Here is a 24,941-nt window from a genome sequence, read left to right as displayed (position 1 = left end):
GAGATAATCTTGCTGCCTTTAGCAAAAAGATCTTTAGAATAGAAGAGTAAATTTAGAATTAAAGCTTTTTTTTTTTTCCTTAAGAACATATTCTGCAGTAAATGTACCAGCACATTATGGAGAATTATCATACTTAGAGCTATTCTGCATGTGTCTTAAACAAGTGAACATTTTTATTTTTTTTTTCCTATTTGAAGCTTCATGTTTACTTACTTTTAGTAAGCAAAGCAGAGCTTTGGACTCTTAGACTATGGTGGCTGTAAAAATACATTGCTTAATGTAGAGCGATTGTGTGAATGAACAATGTTTTAATCTTCCAATACAGGAAGTTTTAACAGTTACAGTGCTGACCCAGTCTTAGAAGAATTTCAGAGCTATATTAGCTACCAGTCAAACTCACGTTAACTATTAACCCTTCCCACTTATGAGCACATAACTGACCCTTGGACAAGCAGGATTTGCTTGCTTGCTTTCCTAATGCTGATTTTGCATGCCATGTTTTAAGCTGTATTTTAAATAAATTTGGCACCTGCAAACAAGGAGTGGTGGCATCCCATGCAGGGCAAGGGCTCTGCAGCCTGTAAAACACAATTTGGGCATCTCTGTTGTGGTACACTTGCACCATGTACATACTAAGCTTGGGAGTGAGGGCAATCTTGCCTAGTTTTCCAGCAGGACTGATACCAACACTGTAGTGAGAGTGAGGGTAGGTGCGTGGCCATCAGTCGTGTGCCCCAGGGCTATTTAGGGTACTCATTCCTTGTGCCAGCAATGTGCTAGCTGGAGGGAGAAGAGGGTAGAATCTGTTTTGTGGGGAAGGGGTTGCTGGAAGCAAAGTGAATTAAGAGGGCTGTAAAAAATTGATAAAGATAGGACTGTCTGTTTTTATATTCTGCCACATAACATGGGTTTAAATGAATTTCCCTGTAATTTGTCTTCAAATACCGACATTTAACTCTTAGGCTGTATAAATGAACTGGCTTTTTCTAGAGTAAAATTCATGCCCTGCGTCCAGGCTAATATGTTCACCTTCTATAAACATTACTGCCTATGGTTACAACCGGAATAAAAAATTCCTTTTATATACATCATAACTGGCAGAGACTCCTGAGACCACCACAAATCACTTCAGCCTTTTGGTACTCTCTGACAAAATGAACTGAAATGTAAAACAGCTCAGGCTTCAGGCAGGCTGGCTCTGGAAAGCAATTAGCTTGTTTAGACCATTGTTTGTACCCTCCCATATTTCCAGGTGCTGAGAAAAGGTGTTCTAGGAGCTCTCCTGATTGATTTAAGCATTGGGGTTTAATAACCTCCAAATCCTTCCTAAAATATTTTGCTTATTCTCTGTGTAGCCTTTTATTTAAAGGAAAGAAAAGCAGACAAACAAAAACCTGGCAAGCCCACCCCCCAAAAAAAAAAAAAAAAAAAAGAAAAAGGGAAAAAAACTGAAAGAACCTCAGGGTCATAACAGGGAATAACAAAGCAGTGAGTTATTTATGCAGCCATGATTGGCAAAAATGATTGTAACATGAATTTGCCCAGAAGCAATGATTAGATCATAAAAATGTTAAGGAAATCTGTAACTCAACACCATTTTATAGATTGAAGAAGTTTTTGTTCCCTACCTTAATTGTGGTGACTTGTTATTAAAGTATTTATTCAGAGTAATCTCTTTGGACAGCGAGCCCTTATCCTATCTGCATGCATAATTAAAAGTGAGGGGGGAGAGAGGGGAGCATAAATGGTTTACCATGCTACATGAGCAAGGGAGGGAATTACACAATGACAGGTGAAGAGCAGATTTATCTCCTGTTGGAATTTCAATGCTGCAAGCAAGGCAGGACACTGTTGCTTGCTAATATCCTTGCAAACACCACAGTTGCTGCGTCTCCACATTAGTGTCCAAAAATCATTGCTGGTCTCTGAAAGGCCTCTAACACTGCAAATGTGGCTGTGGGTTTTGGAGTCGTTGGTGCTCAGGCAAAGAGATTGGATTTGGGTATGTGGGCTTGTGAATCCATGTCTGTGCTTAAAAATGGGCTATTTACTTACTTGGCTGGCTATTTATTTATTTATAAATAAACACTGGTAGGGTTTGGCTTTGCTGAATACAAATCAGAGGCTTGTAATTGTTCCAGCTGAAACAATGTCATCACCTACCTCCTGCTGCTGTCCCTTTCCCTGTGATAAAAGAATTTGGTGCAATTCTTCTTTTTCAACTCTCTGAGTAGAAAGATGGTTGTACTTGAACATTCATCTCTAGGCAGATTTATCATCATTAAGCAGTATTCAAACACACAGTATCTGTTTTTAAATTGAACTGTTATGAATCTAAATCAGATTTACGCAGAGTAACTCGGTATATATTTAACTCTAACTATTTGCTAAAGTATTTTTCCCTTAACTTCTGATGTCTCACCTCTGCAGCAGCAGTACAGAGAATGCCAGGAACTTTTGAGCCTTTATCAGAAGTACCTAGCTGAGCAGCAGGAAAAACTATCACGCTCTCTTTCTGAACTCAGTGCTGCCAAGGAAAAGGAGCAGAAGGTAAGCTCTTTTTTCCTATCTCCTTTTTTAATGACATCTTTGAAACATATTTCCTCTTTTAGTAGAACTGTAACTTTAAGTGCATTCTCTTGTATTATACATTGTTGAATACTGTTTTGTGATTGGCCTCTTATAAGTCCTTCCCTTAATACATGGATTGCACGAAAACAAAAAAAAAACCCAAGTTTTGGGTCAATAAAATGGGTGAAGTTAATTGACCATGTCTTAATGGAGCAGGAATCATAGGAACCTATGCCTTTGCTAAGGAAAAAGTTAAGATGCTCTTCTGTTTTCTATCATGTTTCTTAAACAGTAAAATAATTGCAGTCATTATAGATACAGCCCTTGAAATTTTCACTGTGGCTTCTGAGGACTGAAAAGGACATTACAGATGATGTATTTGGTCAATAAGAGCTTTCCCAGCTCTGTAAGGCAGCCCATCTGATTTGAGCTGTTTATAGAAGACCTGTAATTATATATGCAGTTTAAAACCAGATAATGTTGACTACAGGGACGTGTTAAATTAAGTGGCAAAATGTTTCTCAGTTGCATATGCCCAAAGACTTGAAAACATGGTTGCTTGAGATTTTTTTCTGCTAGTGAGGTACTTGACTTGCATCCCTGCTGATAGCAGATTATACGCTGGAAATGAAGGCTACTTATGCAAGTGCTCTACCTGATGTTCTTACCTGCTATTCTCTTTGAGTCGCTTTCATCTGCAGATCTCCAGAGTCTACCCTCCCTAAGACTATGCCTGTTTTTACAGGTTGGGCCCTTTATCCTTTTTTTTGGTGGAAGAGTCTTAAAGGTTTATAATAGGGCTACAAGTATCATCAGCACAGAGTATCCAGAAAGTGATCTGACTCTGGCTTCTTAGTGGTTCCCTGTTAACAAAATTGCAGACAGATTCTTAATCTCAGGAGCCTATTAAGGAAGGGGTGCGTTTTTAATTCTGTTCAGGAAGCAGGTAGCAATACTTCAGACTTCATTGGCATCAGGAATAATTTTTTTTCCTGCAGATTTTTTTTTTTTTTTTTTTTAAATACATTGTTGGACACTGAGCTATGTGGCCAGGCTTTTAGCCCTTAAAAACATTTCATTTTCATTCTTTTTTCTATTTTTATCTGCCATCCATTTTGTGATAGAATTCCATTCAAAACAAGAACCTTTTTCTCTGAGAATGGATGGTGCTTGTGTTCTTGCCTGTGATATGCAACTTGCTAGACATCTCCACGGAAAACAGTCTAGACCAGCAGCAGTGTGGCAGCTGTTTGGGACAATGCAAATACTTTCCTCAAGTTTTGCCATGCCTAACCTTTCACCTTTAGGCTTTCAACTTTAAATACACATATCTTGTACTTGGTTGGCACCTAGTATAGAGGTATCCGGTGTAATAACATCCACAGTGCTAAAGCAGATAATAGGAAACCTTCAGCCCATTAACTCTCAAATCAGCATCTGATGGTACAGCAATCCGTGTTCATCTCCTCTTGTTCTTCTGTCTTCCTAATCACTCTGTCAATGTATATACACAGGGACTTCTCTGAACTTGTTTTCTCATTTCATGTGCAAAGTTCTATCAAGCTTGTATTTTGATCTCATTATTTCTTTTCTCTACACTTACAGATACTTTAGTCCACAAATGCAAATTCAGATATTGTATCGAGGTTTGCCTTGACATTTCATTTACGGTTACCTAGTCTACAGCTCCAGCCTAGCAGGTCTGAAATTACCCTAGCCCTCTTGCCCTGTGCAAAGCTTTGTAGGCATAGATAAAAACCTGTCAAAGTATGTTTCAACTCATTTTTCTTATAGCATGCAAAATATTTATAATGTTTCTAGCCGTCCTCTTCAATTTTCTCTTTCTATGCAGTTCTGGTAGGCATAGAGCTGTTTATATCTTGAATGCATTTGGCTTTATAAACGGTAACCCTTTTTTTCCAAACAAGCACTTCACGTTATGTTTCTTCTCACAGCTTAGAAACTCTGCAGAGATTGGCAGGAGTGCCTCATTGCGTTGTTTCTTTTGCTAACACACTTCTTTGTCTGATAGCTATCAAAACCGAAGAAAAGTCACTGGGCTGCTTCTTTTTGGACTAGTGTGTTGTATTCACACACCTTTTTTGTTGCTGTCTTTTTGTCTCTTGCCTTAATACCTGAGCTTCGAGCTTAGGTATTAGTTGGTCAGGTTGTAGTTGGGCTCTTTTTGTTCTGTTTGAGTGTTGTCTTAACACAGAAGTTCTGGCAGACATAAGGCTTGCATTCTAGTGTCTCCTTCCATGGGGAGTACCACAGGGGGAACACAGCAGGGAGGGATTTTTGGGCGATAAGAACTGAGAGTGGGGGAAAACTTTCTTCATGCTCTGAGTGCTGCCCATGCCAGCTTTCTGTGCCCTGCTGAAGTTTTTATGCTCTCCCTCTTTTTGTTTTAAGCTGGGCTTTGAAAAAAGCCACCTCGTTAAAATATTAGGCTAAAGGAAGTCTTCCTGAGTTTTGTTTGAATCCTGATCCATTGGGAATCTTTTCCCTATTGTTTGTTTTTGACTCTGCTAAGGAAATCCTGGATATATCTGGCTTTAAATCAGTATATACTAGCTTGCTACCTAGTTTTCACTTCTTTGAGCTGTCTGGGAGAGGTAATCGGCGTTTTCTATTTCAGGTGACTGCTGATGTTACCAGGGCATCTGTGCTTCAATGTAAAATGTCATTGTGATTTTCCTGTGTCTTCCAGAAACATGGGACTGCACAGTTATACTTTGTACTGAACCAGTTCTTTGTTCTGCCTCTGAACTGTTCTTTCTCGTTTGTTAATTTCCCATTATTTTTCCTACTTGTTTGTTTTGATTCTTTTCTAATGCTACACCTGTATCTTACCATCACCTGCTTTTCATCTGTCTGGCTCCCTCATTCCTACTGTACGATAATGCTGACCATGAACTGTCACTTTCCCCTGGGCTTAGACAAGTATTTGAAGGCATCTCCTTTCAGTCTTTAAATGCTGGGCTTTGTGTAAGAAAGAGACAATTAACAGGTCAAGGGAACTGCATCTTACCAAAGCTCTATGGCATTGTTGCAAAAAGAGGTGGAGTTGCACTGGAGGCAAAGGACTGCTGTAGTTACGTGCTTGTGGCTGAAACACAGCCCTGGCTTGTAGCTAGATAGAACTAATGCAGCTACTTTGGTGTTAACTTCTATTTTTGTCTGTTTTAACATCACCTAACGGTAGTAATAATTCTGAAATCACGTTTTCCTCTTACCTGATATTGCTTCTTTATAACGAAAGTCAGCCCTCAAAATTTAAAGAAGCATTCTGATAGTAGTGAAATAAAATTGCTGGGAGGATGGTAATAAGATGATTTAAGACAGAACTCTCATGGAGTCAGTAATCAGTAACAGGAACATGGAGCTTCCTTTTTTGTGAGATAAAGTTAATTCCATTTGAAAAGATACTTAAGGTGACATGAATTGAATTATTCAAACTGGCCTTCTCAGCATTAACTCTAGGTTAATATCTCATGATGCCTCTGGTTTCATTATAGGAGTTTTAAGTACATAACTTTTTATAATAAATTCAATACCTAGAAGCCGAACTGAAATTGGTTTACCTTCTACCAACCCATAAAAAGAAGCATTAATTGCAAAGTGAATATTAAAGTGGTCACTAAAGTTGACTCAGACAGATTCAAAGAGATAGCTCATGTGTAAAGGAAGTGAAGAGCTCTACCGAACAGTAGGCTTCTACCCTAATGTTAATAGAAAATACCATGCATATTAAAATGTAGTTAAAGTTCTTCTATCAAAAATGATTTTTTGGATATTCTTTCTGCAGCTCTCAAATGTTCAGTCTTTGCCATTTTCAGAAGCTTTACACAGAGATGTAAAGAAAATTGCCCTTGTTCTAGGTAATGAAGTCTGACCTAGTTATATAGTCACTGCTTCTCTGCCATTTCAAACAGTGGCAAGAATCCAGTTTACTTTGGCATGTCTCTGTCTCATGAATGTGTAGATGTCCTGCAGCTTAGGGTAGGACTTAAGTCATGAAAGTTGGACAGGTGGCTTAGTTTCTGCAGGAGTGGGATTCTTGAGCAACTTCACATAAAAGAAAGATAATACCTGTAATCTCAGCATTGCCTATTAATGTTAATCTTTGAATTTACAAGTACAGGTGGCAGCTTTTGTTTCTTATTTGTGGAAGATTACCAACACATCTGCTAATTCTCTTGATTTACATAGATTTTTGTTGTGTATGTGTTTTAAGTTTCAGTTCTTCCCTCTGTGTAGAAATGCACAGATATAGGGTGGGATTGTAGACAGAAAGGAATATCAATAATTTATTTTCAGTGGGATATCTGCTCTCCCCCTTTCTTGTGTATTACGTTGTTGGCCTCCTGCTTGGTGTTTATATTTCAGTAATGCCAGAGGCCCTCATCAGGAACGAGGTACCATTGTGTACTGAGCACTGTGCAAGCACGCTGAAGACATGGTCTGTTTTGGGAAGATTGTAAAATCTTAAGAAGATTAACTTTTGTAGGAACGATAATTTTTTTTACTTTTTTTTTTTGTTTTTAATGTTACTATTTCTCTTTAATTACTTGTTCATCTTAAAAATTGTTGACACAGTTGTGGTATCATTTCACAGTAAAGTCCAAAGGAAGCTTTTTCTTGCAAGGACTAGAAACCTTTGTTTTCTTTTCATGTCAGTGACTAAAATTCTTTTCCATATCATTGTAATTTTTTGCCTTAATAAGGGTGATTACATACTAAAGCTTCAAACATATGTTATTTGATTTATTATTTTTTTCCTTTGAAAAGGTTATTGAAACAACCTGATCTCCAGAAGCCCTTACTTTCTGATTGTCCCCAAACTTGCCTCTTTTTCTCAACACAGGTCACCTTTAAACACGTTCTTAGCTTGCTTAAAGAAAAAAAAACCCAGATATGCAAAGGGTTTTGAATGCTATAAGGTAAACCTGCATGATAGAATTGACTTTTGTCTGTTTACCCAGCTGTACGGTAACAATGGATGAGCCCATTTGAAAGATACTTGAGAACTGGGATAATAAATAAAGAACTAATTTGACTGTAAACCCAAGGGTATTGGAATAATTTTACGAGACCAGACAGAGACAGAGTTTTAGCATGAGTAAATATTGGGAATAGCCTTGCCTTACCTGTATTACTTCTGGCAAATCCTCTGATCTCTTTCTGTGCCTCTCTTATCTGCAAAAGGGAGATAATGTTTTTGTCCTCATTCTTTTTGTGTTCTACTGAGAATGTCAGGTTTTGGGTGCTTCTTTGTGGTATTCAAAGTTATTAGTGATGGTATTTCAAACTCAGGGTGATCTGGACTAGACTATCTTGTAATAGGATGAAGAAAAATCATGTTTTTTCTTTTCACCTCTAGGTTACAAAGTCATAATTTACCTGTCTTTTCTAAAAAATACTAACATCAAACAGCAATGCAGATGGACATAAATGCTTAAACAAAAAGGAAACAGTAGTATTGAAATATCTGCGTATTGCTAACAATCACAGTAGTTCTCCACCTGCACTCAGTCTTCTGGAAATGTGTGTCATAGTAGAACCGTGTGGCTTGCATAAAAGCCCAATCTATGTGCATGCTGTGAATGATGCTGTATTCGTGGTGATAAGCACTTCACTCTCAGCTCACTGCTTAAGGGAGGTCTGAGCAGTTCACTGCTTAACTGAGATCTATGCCAGTTCACCGTCACTTTGTTCTATTGTCTTTAATCAGCCCTGTCTCTAGTCTCTTTAGGGTCTTTTGATTTTCTTTTTCCTTTCTTTAAAAATGCCTCTTTTGGTTTCATCCACTTGACTTGAAAAACTGTCCCTCCTGTGGAAATTTTTCCTTAGGTGGACACTCTTCTCTGGTATGTATTTTTCTGTTGGGGGATAAAACTGGAAAGAAGACAGTGTCTTCCCTTCCAGCAAAACATTCTCTTGGCCTTGTAGACTTCTGATTATACTGTTACTATTGTAAAATGATATCTCCGGATTTTTATGAGAATCTAAGAAATTTGTAGAAGGACTACCTGTCCTTGAGAAGCACTTTACAAACTCTTAGATCAGATATTGCAGTTCCTTCATTATAACCCTTAAGTGACTCTTGTGAGAGACCATTGTGACCATACTCATCTGAATCCTCTCAATCTCCCTTTGAAGTGAGAGTAAGGCTTCTTTAGTGAATGCAAGGCTTCGTAAGACTGCACTTGCAGTCAAAGATTTTGTATTATGCTACAGGCCTTGGGGAAGAAAACTGTTCTACTCTTCACTTTGTGGAGTTACCTGTTTACCTGACAGCCATTAGGAGTGCAAACATCTTAGCTACCCACCCATATCTTGGCACTTTTGGTTGTGTAGTCTGTTTGACCTACGAATATGCCCTTTGGTTCTGCTATCTCTGACCTTTTTCAAAAGTTGAGACTCTTTAAAATCTGTTTCTCATGTACTTCCAACCTCCTTGATTTACCAGTTCCTAGTAACAGACTTCTGAGATTCCTCTAAGTGTGGCAGGTCCTGTGTGTTTTGATCAAGATTACATTCTTGAAGTTCCTGACTTGTTGAAAACCAGTACCGGAGACTTTCAAAGCCTAACTGAACAAGCACCCTAGTGTAACTTTGAAGGTGGCCTTGTTTTGGTGAGATTTGGAGCAGATAACTAGCAGAGTTCCCTTCCAATGTGACTTTTTCTATGACTCTATTCAGTATTCTCTCTTCCCCAACCCTAATGAAGAGAGAGATCATCCAAGAATGAGAACTTGTTTTGGTCAAAAGTGAAAATGTTTCTGGGCCAGTAGCAATAGTCCAACAACTGGACCTTTATTTCTTAAAGTGGAAATTATTAGAGTTGCTATTTCTTGCTATTGAAATGAATAGAAGCTGTAGACTAATACAGGACTTCATAACCTAAATACCTTTATTAAGCAGTTTAAATTCCAGATAGCATGATATTAGTGACTGTTATATTGAAAGATAAATTGCTTACCATTTCTTGCCTGCAAAGTACACATTTTTGTGCGTTGATCAAATTTTTTAATTAGTAACGTCTTTAATGAAAGCCAGGTGATTATCAGTTCAGGGCACTGTATGTTGGTCTTTGTATGTCAGAAAGATTTTTCATGAGAGCCAAGGCTGTAATTTTCTTTCAGCTAAGAAGGTGGGAATTCGTTATCTGTCTGTACCAGGATGATTGCCTGCAGAAATATCTCTTCGAGTTAGTTCTGAATACCCTAAGATTTAGCTTCAGTTTTTCATTTTGAGCTGCAGAAAGTTCAAACTTAAAGTTTTTTTTTGATGCACAGTTTGCCATTTGAAGTTTATAAGGACTCTCCTCCTGGTATTTTGTCCACCATTTTATCCACAAATCCATAAAGTTTTTGAGATAGCTGGACAAATTTCCCTTTATAAGCAGAATATATCTGATGAGATGGCATCAGCACAGACTGCGCATCTATGGCATTTATTGCAAGACTGCATACGTGTTGCATGTGATTATGGTTTAGAACAGCCTGATTACCTATCTCTGTTCCAGTGAATGTGTTAAATATCATTGTATAAGAATTTCTGTTTGCCATCTATTTGTGGCAAATGCCAGAAAATGTCTGAAATAGTCCACTTTCAGATGCATAGTAATACAAATTTCTCTTCATTTTGGAAATTCACTCTTGTGATTTCAGAGCTGGGGATGTGGGTAGAAACAGACCATACAGACATTCAGGACCGTCATGTGCCAATGATGATTCATAGTACCATCAACACAAAGAGGAATACATGAGTTTCTCTTATCTATGCAAGAGAACTGGCAATCTGAAACTGAAGTAGTCAAAGCTAAACATGCAGATAAATGGTTTCTCAGACTGCCTGAGCTACTTCCTAAGATTTAGAGTAGGGGAAAGCAAATGATGTCCTCTAACCTGTCCTAGAGGTCTGGATTACCTTGGAGTTGGTCTTTGCCTTGAAATAAAGTCAATTTCTAGTCAATCTGTAGTAGACGCATTTGATTCCTTGTTACATCTTTCCCCATCTGTTCTGCTCTCTGTAAGCAGCAGCAATCCTGTTGGCTGGAGCAGGCCAAATAAATTTTCAGGATGTTTTTTCTTCTGTTTTCTGGTGTGTAATTTCAAAAACTCCTCATACTCTCTGGAGTTGCATCATGAACATCAGTACCTTAGTTAAAGACTGTCAGTTTACAGTGCATCTTATTAATGTCTCTGCTCTAAAAGTTCAGAGTACTTTTCACAAAGAAGTAAGGACTTTGGTGCCTTCTATGGCTAGGTCAAGGACAGCCTCCTGCAGGCTAACGTCACTTTTAAACCTCAACTGAAAAGCTTTTATGCACAGTCATATCGAGAACATCATTTGAGTCAGGAGCCATTTATGTTCATGGTTGCAGAAAATAAGAGAGAAGATTTTAATAGAGAACTTGTCTCATTAAATAAGTTCATGAGACTGCAAAGGTAAAACAGTGCGTGAGCAACTGAGATCATTCTTCTGGATTTCAAGTGACAGCTGTAGAGAGCACTTCTTTTCCCGAGATCTATACATTCATCACATAAAGCGCCACACTGCACTGTTAATACCACTTATTGGCAAAACTTTTCCTTTCGGTTACATATCCTTCAGTGCTCTTTCAGTTAGGTACTCTGGGACTCCTGGTGATTTGTAGTTTTGGAGTGTCGGATAGTGTCCCTTGCCCCTTGTAGTGAGTGTGTACATTTAGGCATGGGGTTGAAGGAGGCAGAACAGTTATTTTGATCTGTAACTTTTGCATGAAGTGCAGTAGCCTGCCTTGAAATTCCTAGAGATTTTGACGCTGAGAGGAACAGAGGACCTGGGATGCACAGTATTGTTCAGGTAGCAGGATATGTGTCCGTATATGTGGGAAGGACTTGCTTCTGACCACCACTGCTAATGCAAAAATCCTCCTGTTCTGTGTGCCTGGCAGCATGTAGAACCGTCATGTGAACCTGTAGACAGACTGACTTGTAAGTAACTTTTTGGTTTTTAAACCAGTATGTAGCACCTAGTGAAGACACAAACCTGTGGCTGGAACAACAGCACAAGTTAAGCATTCAAACATGAATTGATGTACATGTAAGCAAGCTTTGAATATAATACTGGTTGTGAAACTGAATTCTTTTTACTTTTTCTAAATCTTACCACAGAAATAAGTGCCAGTTTGATTTTTTTGTTTTGTTTTGTTTATTTATTTTTAACTTGAATATTCAAGTTAGGCATCAGATGTCAGCCTTTTGAAACATGATCTTAGGTCCTTTGTGTAGATTCTGAAGCTTCAGGTAAATTCAGAGCCAGTGATGTGTCTGGAGGAAGTCCTTTTTGCTTGAGGAAATGAGAGTTCAGGCACACATGCAGGAAAGTCTTTAAATATTTAGACCTTTGTTTTTCATTTTGTCATGGGAATGTCATTAAACGGACATGAGAAGTTTTGATTAATATTTTTCATTACTTGTGCTGACCATGAAAATTCTGCATACCATGTGCTACTGGGACTGCTGCTGTGGTCTACCAGGTAGGTGAGGGCTGGCAAGCAGATGAATTGTGATCTAATTCTGTTCTGTTACTGTCATGTTATTTAATTGCTTTCTGGCTGAGTACTTGCACTTTAAATAGACGATGATGCCCACTGTTTGTTAGAACATGTAAGCTCAGTGAATTTAAAATGCTGTGTAAATGCAAAGATAAATTGTTGGTATAGTTATGAGTTTCAGATACTATAAGCAGAGCTCCGTTGGTCTGAGACTTTCCCAAACATAACTTAATTCTTGTAAAAAGGTTGTCTTTTTGCCTGTACTGGGTTAGAAAAAACAAGTACTCAACATGGAGAAAAACACTCTGGTGCTGTATGACACAAGACAGATACACATATTATGTGATTCATTTCACGAGTGTGTTTATTCATCAGAGGTAAAAAGGATCACATCATCTGAAATGGAGAGACTGCACTTCTGCAAGTAAAATGCAAGAAGAAAAACACTGGAATCCTCTATTAGCTAGACACACACCTATGCGTTCTTATTATCTGTTTCTTTATTCTATTATAACGGTTTATCCAAAATAGTTATTGTAACAACATGCTTATTTATAGCTATAGAAATAAATGTAGGAGACTACAGATTTTCTTTCTTTCCTTTTCTTTGTCAGTCATGCTAAGTAACTCAGTGAAAACTAGCATATTAGAAAATTACTCCTTGATTCCTTCTTCCTAACGATGTGTGTCATAGGAACGTCAGTTACTCTTAGGTCCCTCTGTAGAAAGCAAGAGTGAAAGTGCGAGACATCTCCAGAAGCTGACTCAAATCCAGCTGATAATTCAGTTTAGAAGAATGTGGACATATTTTTTCTGCAATCCTTATTATTTTGTCAAATATCAAGATACTCCTTTAACTTTTTCATGAGTGATTAAATGGCATAATCACTAAGATGATCAACACTGAACACAAAGTGTACAATCCTAAGTAATACGTAAGACCATGTTTTTCTTGGTGTGACTTGTTGATTTTCCGAGATATCATTAAAGCTGTTTACATGTTGAACTAATACCTTGTGTTAAAATTAGTAAATATTGTAAGTATTCCTTTTAATTTTTCTTTACCTTTTGGACCCAAGAGTCTAAACTGTGTGGGAGCATATTCCAAGTGGCAGGCTGCCAAACAGACCTGGCAAAACCAGGGATTTTTGTTATGCTCTTTTAAATTTTTTTTTTTTTTCCTAATAGGAAAAAGTTAATAGATTGAAATAAGAGATGAATTTTCTGTTATAATAAACTAGTAAGAAAGATTTAAGGATATTATGGAAATGTGAGAAACATTGTAAAATGGAGAGCTGGTCATTTTTTAAACAAACAAAAGCCCAGGAAAAATCTCTCCTTATGCAGTGAAGGTGCTTGTAAAATCACCAAATTTTTTGCTCTGTGTTCATGAAGGAATCTTTCTGTATCATAGTTCAATGGACAGGATGACTTGAGACACTTGAGTGAGAGCTAAAGTGGGACTTTCCAGACTTCATCAGAGATGAACTATGTCACAGAAGTAGGGGTAGGAAAAAAGTGCATCCTAGTGTCTTCTGGGAGGAAATGAGGTTCAGTTATTTGGGTGGCAGATGCTGCCTGAAGTAGGAAACATCTCAGTGTCTGTGCTAGCAAATGTGAGACAATATAAGAGCAGAAAGTTGTGGTACATGTGACAGCCCCTCTGGGGCCAGAGGCCACTGTCCTCTTGGTGCCTGCATGAAGTCTGGCGCAGAGCTGGGAGATGCTGGCATCACCACCATGGGACAAAAAAAATTCCTTTCTGTGATGGTCATATTCAAGTAATGAAGATTTAGAAACCCCTAACAGAAAGCTGTTCCTCCCAGAAACTGATCTTCATAGTTACGGTTTTTACATGTATTTATCCCTTTTCACAAAGGGGCAATTAAAACTCCCATAAGTCTGCCAAATTTATTACATTCTGTCTACCTAAATATTTCCTGTCATTTCAGTTGAATGTGGCATTTTCCGGTTCTTTTTATCTTGCAACTACTTAACTGTCACACATTCTCTCTGAGCTGGCTAAATGTCAAGGGTAGAATAAATTATTACTCCCATACTGTTATTTGTACAACTGTAGTATTTGGGTTGGGGACCCAAATTATTATCCTCTTGTTCTAGGTAGGCATTGGAATCTGAATGATGGTCACTGTTGCAAAGAAGTCACAATTTCTATTCATTGAAGCTTTTTTTTTTTAAAAATCAGTTGGAAATGAAAGCTGCTTTAAAGATAAATGTCGGATGATTACATTGAGTATTACTTACTGATATATATTTCTTGCATAAATTTGATTTTCTATTTACATTGCTTCCTGAAAATGCCATTGTTAATAGAGTTCTGACATCTTATTTCCCTTATTGCTGTCTCAGTAGCGTTTTATTTCTGATGCTTTAATAACTCAATGTAGACTGAAAGGATAAAACTGAGGGAATTGACTGAACTAATTAGACCTTGATTTGTCTGGCTGTCCAGCGCCTGACAAACATGTCTTTAACATAAACAGAATAAAACATTTTTGCCATTAACCACTTACAAATAGCTATTTTGGCAGAGCTTTGAAACTATTCAATTCTCAGGCCATATTGTGCAAGGCACCAATTCAGGATTTTTCTTTAGCCATTGTGACTCCTCCTTCCTGTCTGTTGAAGTAGACTCATATTTAGTAGCTTCACAAAAACTCAAAAGCAGTTAGTGCAGTTATCACCCTAACAAACAGAGTATTTCTGAGAAAGTGGAAATGTTCCCATTTCAATTTCTGGTTAATGACACACTTGAGTATGGGATCTGAAATGTCACTCTTTGTATTTTCAAACCTGTAGAAACTTGACTAAAGCTTATACGTAAGAGCAATCAACTCTGATAGCAGTAGGCTAAATATCGGTTTCTGAAAATAAATTTTATATGAAACTATTCTCCAGACAATTTGACTTTTAAATGTTTAAAAATGTGACATCTTTATATAAGTGAATACAGATTGAGGCAGGAGCTGTAAAAACTTGAAGTTTCCATGCATCACCTATTTTCACTATCACCTGTTAAACAGCACAACTAGATACAATGCAGGCTTTACTACTTCCCATCGCAATAATTTACTGCCCTTCTGACCTATAAACAGATAACCGTTAGCATGACTTGATACTGTTAGATGTTTGGATACATTCTCAAAGGTAATTCATGGTTTTAAATATTGTATGTGTGAAAGGTTTTATAACCCAGCATTTGGAAAACGGCAGCATTACATTTCCTTGAGCAGTGTTCTGGGAGTAATGATTTGGCACTGCAGCCCAGTTACAGGCCTTCCTGAGCAAGTGTCCTCTCCTCTCACCTCCTCCTGGAATGCTGTATCCTTACGTAAGGACCACTGAAAAATTCATTAAGCACCTCCCTTTTTGTCAGTGCTTTCCTAGAGGGTGACTTCACTACAATCTACATGCAAAAAGTTTTCAGTGACCTCAATTATTGATTTACACTTAATTGCAGTAAGGAGGGTGTGCTCCATTAGAGATTTTGGGAGTGAATGTAAGTGATTTCTTGCCCTGCATTTACTACTGACTCACTCTGTGACCTTTGGATAATTACTTCAGCTTTCTGTGCCTAAGTTCACTGTTTCTACAGTGAGGTTAACAGTGCTTCCCACCAATGCTTGTAAAGCTTTTCAAGTTCTGTGCATGAAAACCACAAGTACAGAACATTGTCATGATTTCTAATGGCACTACTCCTTTGCACCAAAGCCCTCTATTGAAATGAGCACAGTTGTGCTGGAGTAAGAGTGGTGAATTGAGTCCGTTAATTTTTTTCTACTTATGAGATATAAAATAGCCATAAGAAGCACTCATGCAAAATGGCAAACCATTTAAATGCCAGCAGGGTCGTTAGTCTCCTCAGATTGCTGCTTTTGAGTGCTGCTTTTCCTTTTGGTCAGAAATAAGCCCAACAACCTTGGGTCAGAACCTGAGTTTTCACATCTCGGCAAACTGATTGTGCAGTGATGTGCCTGAATTGTGCCTGTTCATGGAAATCAAAGTGTTAGCAGCAGGCAGTGGTGCTGGCTAGGTAGTGAGCTAATGACCAGTGAGTACTTGGTCAGGTCCAGCCCGTTGTTCCAACCATTTGTTCAGAGAGGGTAGGAGCAGGGGAAGCAATCCTAAGGCTCTCCCCCTTAAAGAACAGTGCATTAAATGATCTTGAGTGACTTGCTAAAGACTCAGTATGTTAGTGAGACCTGATGTGCTTAATCCTCATTTCTTTTATTAACCTAATTTTTAAAGCTTGTTTTAGGACATAACTGAGAAGAGGGCTAATAGCTGTCTGCAAATAATTTACTCGATAAGCCAATATAGATAGAGAATGATTGAAGATAAGCAGAAGACCTCTGACATTTACATAATGTTTACCTATAGCACTCCTTGTAACTTGTTTGTTACAGAAGTCATTATCTGGAGATTAACAGTAAATGGACGAAATGGGAATATAAGACTAGAATGAGGAAAAGACAAAGAGTAGAAACAGGGAGATGTGTTCAAGCAGAGGAGCAGGGAGATGATGTAGCCATGCTCCGTTGATGATATTTATGGACTATGATAATGCTATCTCAGTAGAACCTCCCAGGAGAAGAAGAATTCATCCAGGTTATTGTTTCTTGAGAGGGTAATCTTCTTTGAGAGGCATTGTGAAGATTATCTGTAAGTGCATGTAATGTTGGTAAGAGGGCTTTGCAGAGATTCAGGTTGATATTTCTCTCAAACTTGGAAGAAACTCTGACACTTACTTTTTAAGTCAGGGTAAGTATGTGCCTTTCCTACACAGTGAGTGTCATGAGTTTGCCAAACTCAGCTGCCCATTGAAGATGAGCACATTTAATAAAAACAAAAAAAAGGCTTTTATGCTTTAGTGGTAGGCTGTAGAGGGTATGTGGTAGGGAGTAAAATGACTGGAAGAACAGCAGAAAGTTTGCAGCACAGGTCAATGAGAGGTGCTGCATAATGACAATAATTATTAGAAACGTTTTAAAATACACTTAATCAGTACTCGGATTATAAAGATTAAATATCTGACAGGCAGAGATTTCCACACAGCTGTAATTAGAGAGCTGGTTTAGGCAGTGGCAGATCTCTGCTTAAGTAGCGAAGGTTGGGTTAGAGTTTGACCATGGCCCAATTTTGCATCTTTAAGATTTTGGAGGCATGCTGGGATTTGAGGATGTAGTTATGCTGGATTATTGAGTTTAAATTAGTTTTTCCTACATCAGAAGCAAGTAGTACACACTCATAGTTTTACTGAAATATTAGTAAAAAGAAGTCCTTTCATTTCTCAAACACTCTTAAAGTGCTCTTTCTAACGCGATAACAACTGTAACCTAACAATTTTATATGCATAACCTTTTGTAGGCCATGCAGCGTGTGCAAGCAAAAATGGCACGCCGTAAAAAATTATTGTAGTTGTTTGTATTGTGATAATGCTTAGAAGCTCAAGCTCTGTTCTTTCAGGTATAGCATGAATACTAAAGGAAGATAGAGACTTCTGGCCCATGCTGCAATTTTGCAGAAGCACAGTGTGATGCTTGCACCAGCATGTAGGTGCTGTACTGGGCAGTCAGGCAGTGGCATCTAGCACTTTGGCAAAGCAGCATCCTGAGCCTGGAAATATGTACAAACTGCCTAGAGAACTGCCAGAGTTTGCGAACTGTTGTTATAAGCTGGAAACAAAATTCAGAGACGTTCTAGTTTATTTGTGTCACTGCAGAGATGCTGGGAAATGGCGGGACCACAGTTGTCAGTCCTGGAGTCATTTAAGCAGATGCTGCACATGTAAATAAACCTGTTCCTCTCCTGTAAAGCTTACAGTTTGGGGTACAGGCAACAGAGAAAGGAAGGAAAATATGTAGTGATGGTGGCAGAGATGGAAAGACAGGGTGACCACAGAAGCCTGTTGCCATATGTGCTTGCTGAGTGCACAGCAGTGCTCTATGCCTGCCTCTCTGTTATCTTCTAGCAGTAGTAACCAGCAGTTGTTGTTAGCCGAGCAGGGCTTGCTATTCTGATTACAATCTTGCTTTTTTCCCTCAGCTTAGACTCCCATGTAATTTTAGCAGTATTCTTATGGAGAACTGGTACAGCAAGATAGGAAGTGAATGTTTTATGGCAGCTGAAATCCGTGCTGGAAAATGGCTTAAAGCATTCTCTGTTAACCTGAGGACTTGGTACGATATTTGTGGCAATCAAAAATGCAGGAAATGAGGATGCTTTGTTGCAGAGTTAATGAAGAAGATTTCAGCGTGTGCAAACCCTTGGTTGCAGTTACGCTAGCGATCAGAAGGTGCTTATTCTCCTGTCTTTCAGAAAGTCCTTGCCTGCTCAGGCAGTCTTGCGAGAGTTATGTGACAGAGGAGGCACAAAGGAGGGGCCTGTGGGAGGTCACATGCTGGGTCACTGCTGAAGAAACAGAATCTTTATTTGTTGTTTGATATTAGAAATGAATTACTTAAGGGCATGCTTGTGCCCTGCTTTGGTCAGGTACCTGAGCCTGCTCCAGATGGGCTGATACGTTGTACCGCATACTCGGCTCCCAGAAGCAGTAGAGCTGCATCAGTAATTAGTTCTTCTCAGCAAGCTTAATTAGCAGGCTCAAGCAGATACTGCACTGACATGGATACTTAGCTCCTGGTTCCCGAGCCAGCTTAAGTATGCGTGCAAGAGCCAAGCGCTGTGCAGTATGGACTTGAAGTTTTGCCATCTCTGCTTTATTTTGTTTACAAAACAGAGCTGCAGTCTCTTTTTAAACTTCTTTCCTCAAACTGTTGCTACAACCAGTGCCTTTAAATGTCCTTTGTACCTGTGGTAGAAGGTACTGCTTTAAACAAGGCTCAAACATGTCTGATTAGAGAATACTCTTTTTGATTAAAATCCATTGGTTAATTTTTCAAATGAGTTTTCACTGTTTTTATTACTTTTTTTAAAAAAAATCAAATCTCATTTTAGTCATCTTTTTAGGCAGGAGATGATTTATAGAAAATGATCTTAGTGTTTATTTGAACATCCAAATGCAATAAATCTCAGTCTTTCAATAGCCTGCTTATTAATAGAACACATTATTCTGTTCAATATCGTGTTGTCTTTAAAATTTAGCAGAGCTTTAGTAGTAATGAAACTAGTTTAAATCAATATATCCCTGTTATGAAACCGCCTGTGTGAGGAAGAAAATTCTAAAATTTGCCTGTAGCACAATAACCAGATGATAATTGCATAAAAAAATCTAAAAGGAAGACTTTCAGGGAAGTTTAAGTTTCTAATTTAGGATGTGTGCAGATCACAATGTATTAACATTAATTTTAATAGAAATATTTTCAGGACTAAAAAAATTTAACAGAAAGTACTTTGATTGCAGAGAATGAAATTTTGGTCTCACTGGGAATAATGAAAAAGCTCCAATTCATTGGAACAGGCTTTATGACTACTCAAAATGCAACGACTAAAATGAGTATTGTGAATATGGTCCAGAAAATATCACAGATATTTTTCTATTCAGTTGCTGAAATTGTGTGAAAAAACAAGTACGCAAAGAAAAACTAAAATTAGATTTAACATTCTCAGCTTGGCAATTGCGCGCTTCCATTAAATGTATGGGCCAGAATTTTTATACTTAGATGTCTAAAATTAGACCCCTGAATAAAAGACCTGATTGTAGAAAGTGCTTAAGCACAATGTTTGTAGAGAGATGCATGTCCTAGTTCTGGTAGTTTAATTTTAGTTTTCTTGGTGGGTTACTGTCAGTTCGTTTAACTCGGTGTTGCCACAAAATGTCTAATTCTCTTGACTTAAGTGCGTTGAGCGTGACTGAAGTGAGTGCAGGAATGTGCCCTGCGCGATGTGCCCTTGCAGCAGAGCCAATGAGGTAGGTGGGACTCCACGGTACACGTGTGGACCTTTGTCTCACCACTGAGTATTTAGGGGTGAGGAAGCAGAGAGAAGGCTGTTTAAAATTAGACCTCTAGTACCATCTAAAAAGCTCTTAGAATGTGAAATAATCTGATATTGCTATGAAGGGCTATGAGGAGAGCCTGCCTGGTTTCCACTTTTGAAAACTAGGCTACACTTCTACACAACTTGGCTCTCCAATTTCAAAAAGACAATTCCAGTTTCTCTCTCAGGAGAGTGGTTGCTAAGAATGCTCTCGCATTGAAGACTCAGTGGCTATGTTTTTGTGGAGTATTAACCACAATTTTCTGCATTGATTTCAGATTGCTTAAATCCTGTAAAATAATCTCTACCCCTCAAAAAACCAAGTAATAATAAAAGTACCCGCACACCAAGAACCCCAAGAACCCCAACTCCAAACAAAGCCTCCAAAAACCCTCTCCTGAAACTTCAAAGATACTGTGAAGTAGAGGAAGTAATTTGGTTCTTTGTTCTCTGTCATCCTCTACCCATGGAGCTGAAGCTCTTCAGAAAACATTGTCTCACAGCACTTTCATGAAACGGGTAAGTAGTAAACTGTTGCAAATGAGTATCTTGATAGGTTGAGTGATTTAATGTTGAGATATTGGTGGAAGAGACAGATGAGTGACAGCATTGCTGCTCATGAACTTGCTAGCTCTTTCCCCTTCTTAAGATCTTGAAATGTAATGAAACTTAAACATTTTTAAACAACTTCCAGATTAAATTTTAATAGGAATGAAAAATGAACAATATTCTTACAAGTAAGAAATGGTCTTCATTATTTTTTAAAGTCCGTATCATAAGGAACAGCACCATTAATAAGAGCCTTGAGTTTTTTTTTTATATTATGTACACTGTTCAGATAGAAATTTAACAGGGAATTTTAATGAAATGATGGCAGAAATCACATTTTTATTACATCCCTTTGCAGAATATTTCCTGTGAGACCAAGATAGAGAGAGGCCAAAATTAATGGCTTTTCATAGGAACTGAGTGATAAGTTATGGAAAGCTTATAGAGATAATAATTTTAGGCTGCTATTTGGATAGCTAAACAGCCTTATGGAGAATTGCTGCTTAATAGACATATCATGGGAATTAAAGACATTTGGATGTTAATTTGTATACATATTTTTGGTATAGGACCATAAAGAGAAATTCATTTTACAGATACTTTGTTTGCTGCTCTGCAGAGAGAGGGAAAGAAGTCACTCACTGGATAGTTCCTGTCATTCGACCACTTAAGAGAACATGGAGAGTTGTCAGGGGGCTGCCTCTCTTTTCCTTTTTCTCCCCTCTTGTGGTTTTTAATCTGAGTGTAAGAGAGCATGATAAGATCTTACCATGGTTTTGTTCTCATTAAAAATTAAAGAAATTGTTATTTTGGGAAATGAAAGTTATGTTTAGGGAAAATAAGCACCAAAAATATTTATGAAAATCTAAGCAATCTAGCATATTATGTTGACTTAGAGTTGAGCTTGTATTGCCCACTTGGCAAATATATTTTACCATATTGCCGTACAACTATAATAATAAATGAACATATACTAAAGCCCCCTATCTACTATGGCAACTGGCGTTTTAAAAGCACTTCACGTGCTTGGTTTCCTGTATTTTAAATGCAGATGTTCATCCAACTTTTAATACCAATGGGAGGCCCTGTTCAAAACCTGCATTAGAGTGAAGCACAAGGTGGCAATAAACTTAATTCGGGCTTTTATCTTTCTTGGTTCCACCTCAAAGCTTTTAAATATTGCAGTTTTGAAGTGTGAATTTCTTTTGTGTTAGTCATTTCTGCGAACACCTGTGAGCGGCTGGGTTTAATTGGCCTACAGCTGGCGCTGATTGTGTGTGTAGAGGCTGGGGGAGGCACTGCCTGATCGGCTGCCTTCGCGGCGGGCATCATTATCTCCTCTCCTTCCTTTTCAGCCTTTTTTTTTTTTTTTTTTTTTTTTTTTTTTTTTGTTATATGCAGGTTAGAAAGGTTTAGGGATTAAGGACTAGAAATAGAAGGGGCTCCGGTGAGATTTGATGCCTCTTGGATGAAGTCATTTCGGCAAATATATCTGCATGCATCAACACCTTATTGAACAATTCAAGCGCAGATTTGCTAATCTTGTTAGTCAATTTGGAATACTTCTGTAGCTTTCATAGAGGTGACTGTGCCAAGAGGCAGGGAGGCTGAAGTGCACAGCAGTGACAGCAGCGTAGAAGGGAGTGAAGATTTTAAAAGTCTCCTCTCCATGTCAGCTATTCACAGTTTAATGGAAGATGTCACCTATGTATGGTCGAAATGAAATGAGTACAGATTTGTGTATAGATATTTTTGATGGGATGACTTTGCTTTAGTCATTGATGGTCTCATTTGCTCGATCTCAGTAACTCGGTTTAAATTAGCAGTCTTTTTGTTTCCTTGAGCGTCTTGTCCATATCCTTCTACGCTAGCATAACTGTTGCTCTGATTTTTTAAAGCTGATTTCTGAATTAGGTACTGGAATTACAGACCCTCTTGTTTCCTACAAGAAACTGCTGCAAGCCACTTTTTAGAAAGTATATATTTAAAAGGAAAAAAAAATAGTTCATTTCCCTTTGTTGCTTTGTAATAGATTAGTACACTGTTTTTTTTTTCCTACCTGTAGGCTTCGCTAGGCTTTGCAGATAAGGATGAATTATATAATCTTCAATTGAGAAGGAACGAGGGGAAGGGAGTACAGCCAAATCACTCGAACTAAGACAGAATTTCCTAAAGGTCATACTTCCAGTGCTAAGGAGAAGAAAATAGTCTCTATATGGAATATTTTATTCACAACAGGAGTGAAACTGAAACTTTCTGAATCTAAGCTGAAAGCTGTGAACAGCCACAAGCCTATAAGTAAGCCTTTTGGATTATAATAGGCCTTGTAGTCTTTATGCGTCCCTTACAAATGGATTGTAATTTGGAGAATCGTGTAATTTGTGAATCCAGTCAGCATCCTCTGTTGCCAGGTGTGTTTCCATTAGGCGTTGGTTGTATGTCACCTGTAGGGGCCCTTCATGCCACTGCACTGAGAATCCTCTGTGCTTTGGGGCTTAATGCTCTTTTGCCAGGTGAGACTTACTGTAAAACAAAAAGACTGCTTAAGAGGCCATGAAAAGTAATGAAATGCCTCTTCACTTTCTTATCAAAGCAGCACAGGTCTGACTCCAGCTAAATTTCTTCTTTTACATCAACAATCTGGTTGATGATTGACTTTGTTATAGCAAGAAGCATGTAAGTCTTTATTTCTGAACAAGAGGAATTTAAAAAAACAAATGCTCACTGGGTGCAAAGTGGGTACTGGAGAAGTAAGGTAACTTAATAACCTCTCCCAACTTTGAACATCGTTTTTTCCATGCTGCTGTTTATATAGGATTTCGCTTCTACTATTCATGTCAGTCTTGTTTCTTCCCTTTAAAATGCTTTTCCATGCAGCTTTAGTAAAGTATCATGCTACAGAAAGCAGCATTACTAAACAGAAAAATGACGTGCCCTGGAAGAAAGAAAAGGCAACTGCTTTGGGACCGAGTCTGTATTGGGTACTGTGTTCAGATATACGGACAATATTGGTGAGATAACTTAGGTTGAGGAGAGCTTAGAACAGTGATTTTTTTTTTTTTCTGTGTAATGTCGTTCATTCTTTGGGTTTTCTGTTAAATGTAGTCACTGTGACTGACTGCATTCCCAAGAAAGTGTAGCAGCAACCCCTCAACTTTAGTGCAACTTCTTCAAGCTTACTATTTGTGTTACCCAATTTTGTTTAATTGGAATACATTAATATAGCAGACACCTTGCCTTCCTCTAAACAGATTTAGGGCTGAGAATGAGTGGAAAGGTCTTATCTTAATGAAAATGAATTTTCTTCTGTCTGAACAATAATGCAATAAAATGATCAACCTTCTTTTTTTAAGCTCTTAATTGTCTGCGTGTGTAATGCTACCTAACAACATTTCTAGCAGTGCTGTGCAAGGGCCCTGCTGTTGGTCAGAGATTTTTGGAGAATGCTGAAAGATAACATTATTAGTAACAATTAAGACAAATGTTTCTTTTGTGGCTTGAAGAAGGCTCATTTAACAAAACCTCTCAAAGGCAAGACACTGAACACTTACATTGTTTTATTTATTTTGTAGGAAAGTAAATTGTTTGAGAGAGGAACTGGAGCGTACATTAGACCTTGCATAGCAGCAGTCAAAGGCGTTCTGGTAATGGTGTCAGTGCAGGCTTGAGAGCGTAGCGGTGGGATGGGGATTTCATATAGTGTAAAGGGTGAGAAACAGCTACCTCAAGTATTCTTACAGTAACTGAAGGCTTTAGTTCCTGAATTAATTAATTAAAGGCCCTAGTCTGCAATGTCGTTATGAATAGTCAGAACATTTTCAGCTTGGTGCTTGGCTCATCAGTCTGGCAGCCACTGAACTCTGTCAATCCCTATGGAAGTTGTGCCAATCTTCTTAGATGAAGCTGATTGATGTGAGCCCTTTCCTCACCATTCATTTGGACAGCCAGACTGTGTGTGAGTAAATTTTTGGCCATCACAGACGTTCAGATGAATTCACTTTGATTAGTTGTAGTTGAGACTTTGGGGAAACATGAAAACTGAATTGCCATTCTTTTCCTCCCTTCCCCCATGTTGTTCTCAAGCTCTTTCCATGTCTGTCCACAACTGCTGTGCTCATGCGTGCATGCATGTGAATACACATGCAGACATTTCTGTTGCTAGGCATTAATCCATGGGTCCAGGCAGAGTTCAAGGGCTTTTTTATACTAATTGTATTTTACCAAACTATTTCTTTTCTCTATACAACACGATATTGGAAAATGATGCTGTTTTCTCAGTTGCAGCATTTTAATGCTTGCTCTGTCTTCAGTGAGT

At 38.2% G+C, this 24,941-nt stretch overlaps 1 protein-coding gene across 3 annotated transcripts in view; it reads left to right on the top strand.

The window, feature by feature from the left end:
• The window catches only part of KIAA1328 (KIAA1328 ortholog), a 178,541-nt gene that overhangs the window by 67,669 nt on the left and 85,931 nt on the right, over positions 1-24,941 (top strand). For all 3 annotated transcript variants that reach the window (XR_015261477.1, XM_086771022.1, XM_086771023.1), the window contains one exon: positions 2,423-2,550. Coding sequence is in view for 2 of the 3 variants with exons in the window: in XM_086771022.1 (XP_086627148.1) it covers positions 2,423-2,550 (128 nt within the window). In the remaining variant the exon portion in view is untranslated. The remainder of the gene's footprint in view (positions 1-2,422; positions 2,551-24,941) is intronic.

The sequence above is a fragment of the Chlamydotis macqueenii genome, chromosome Z, assembly GCF_036417535.1.
Source record: "Chlamydotis macqueenii isolate bChlMac1 chromosome Z, bChlMac1.mat, whole genome shotgun sequence".
In the NCBI taxonomy this organism is placed as follows: domain Eukaryota; kingdom Metazoa; phylum Chordata; class Aves; order Otidiformes; family Otididae; genus Chlamydotis; species Chlamydotis macqueenii.
Note: the sequence above shows the minus strand (reverse complement) of the source record. Positions and strands in the feature narration are given on the sequence as shown.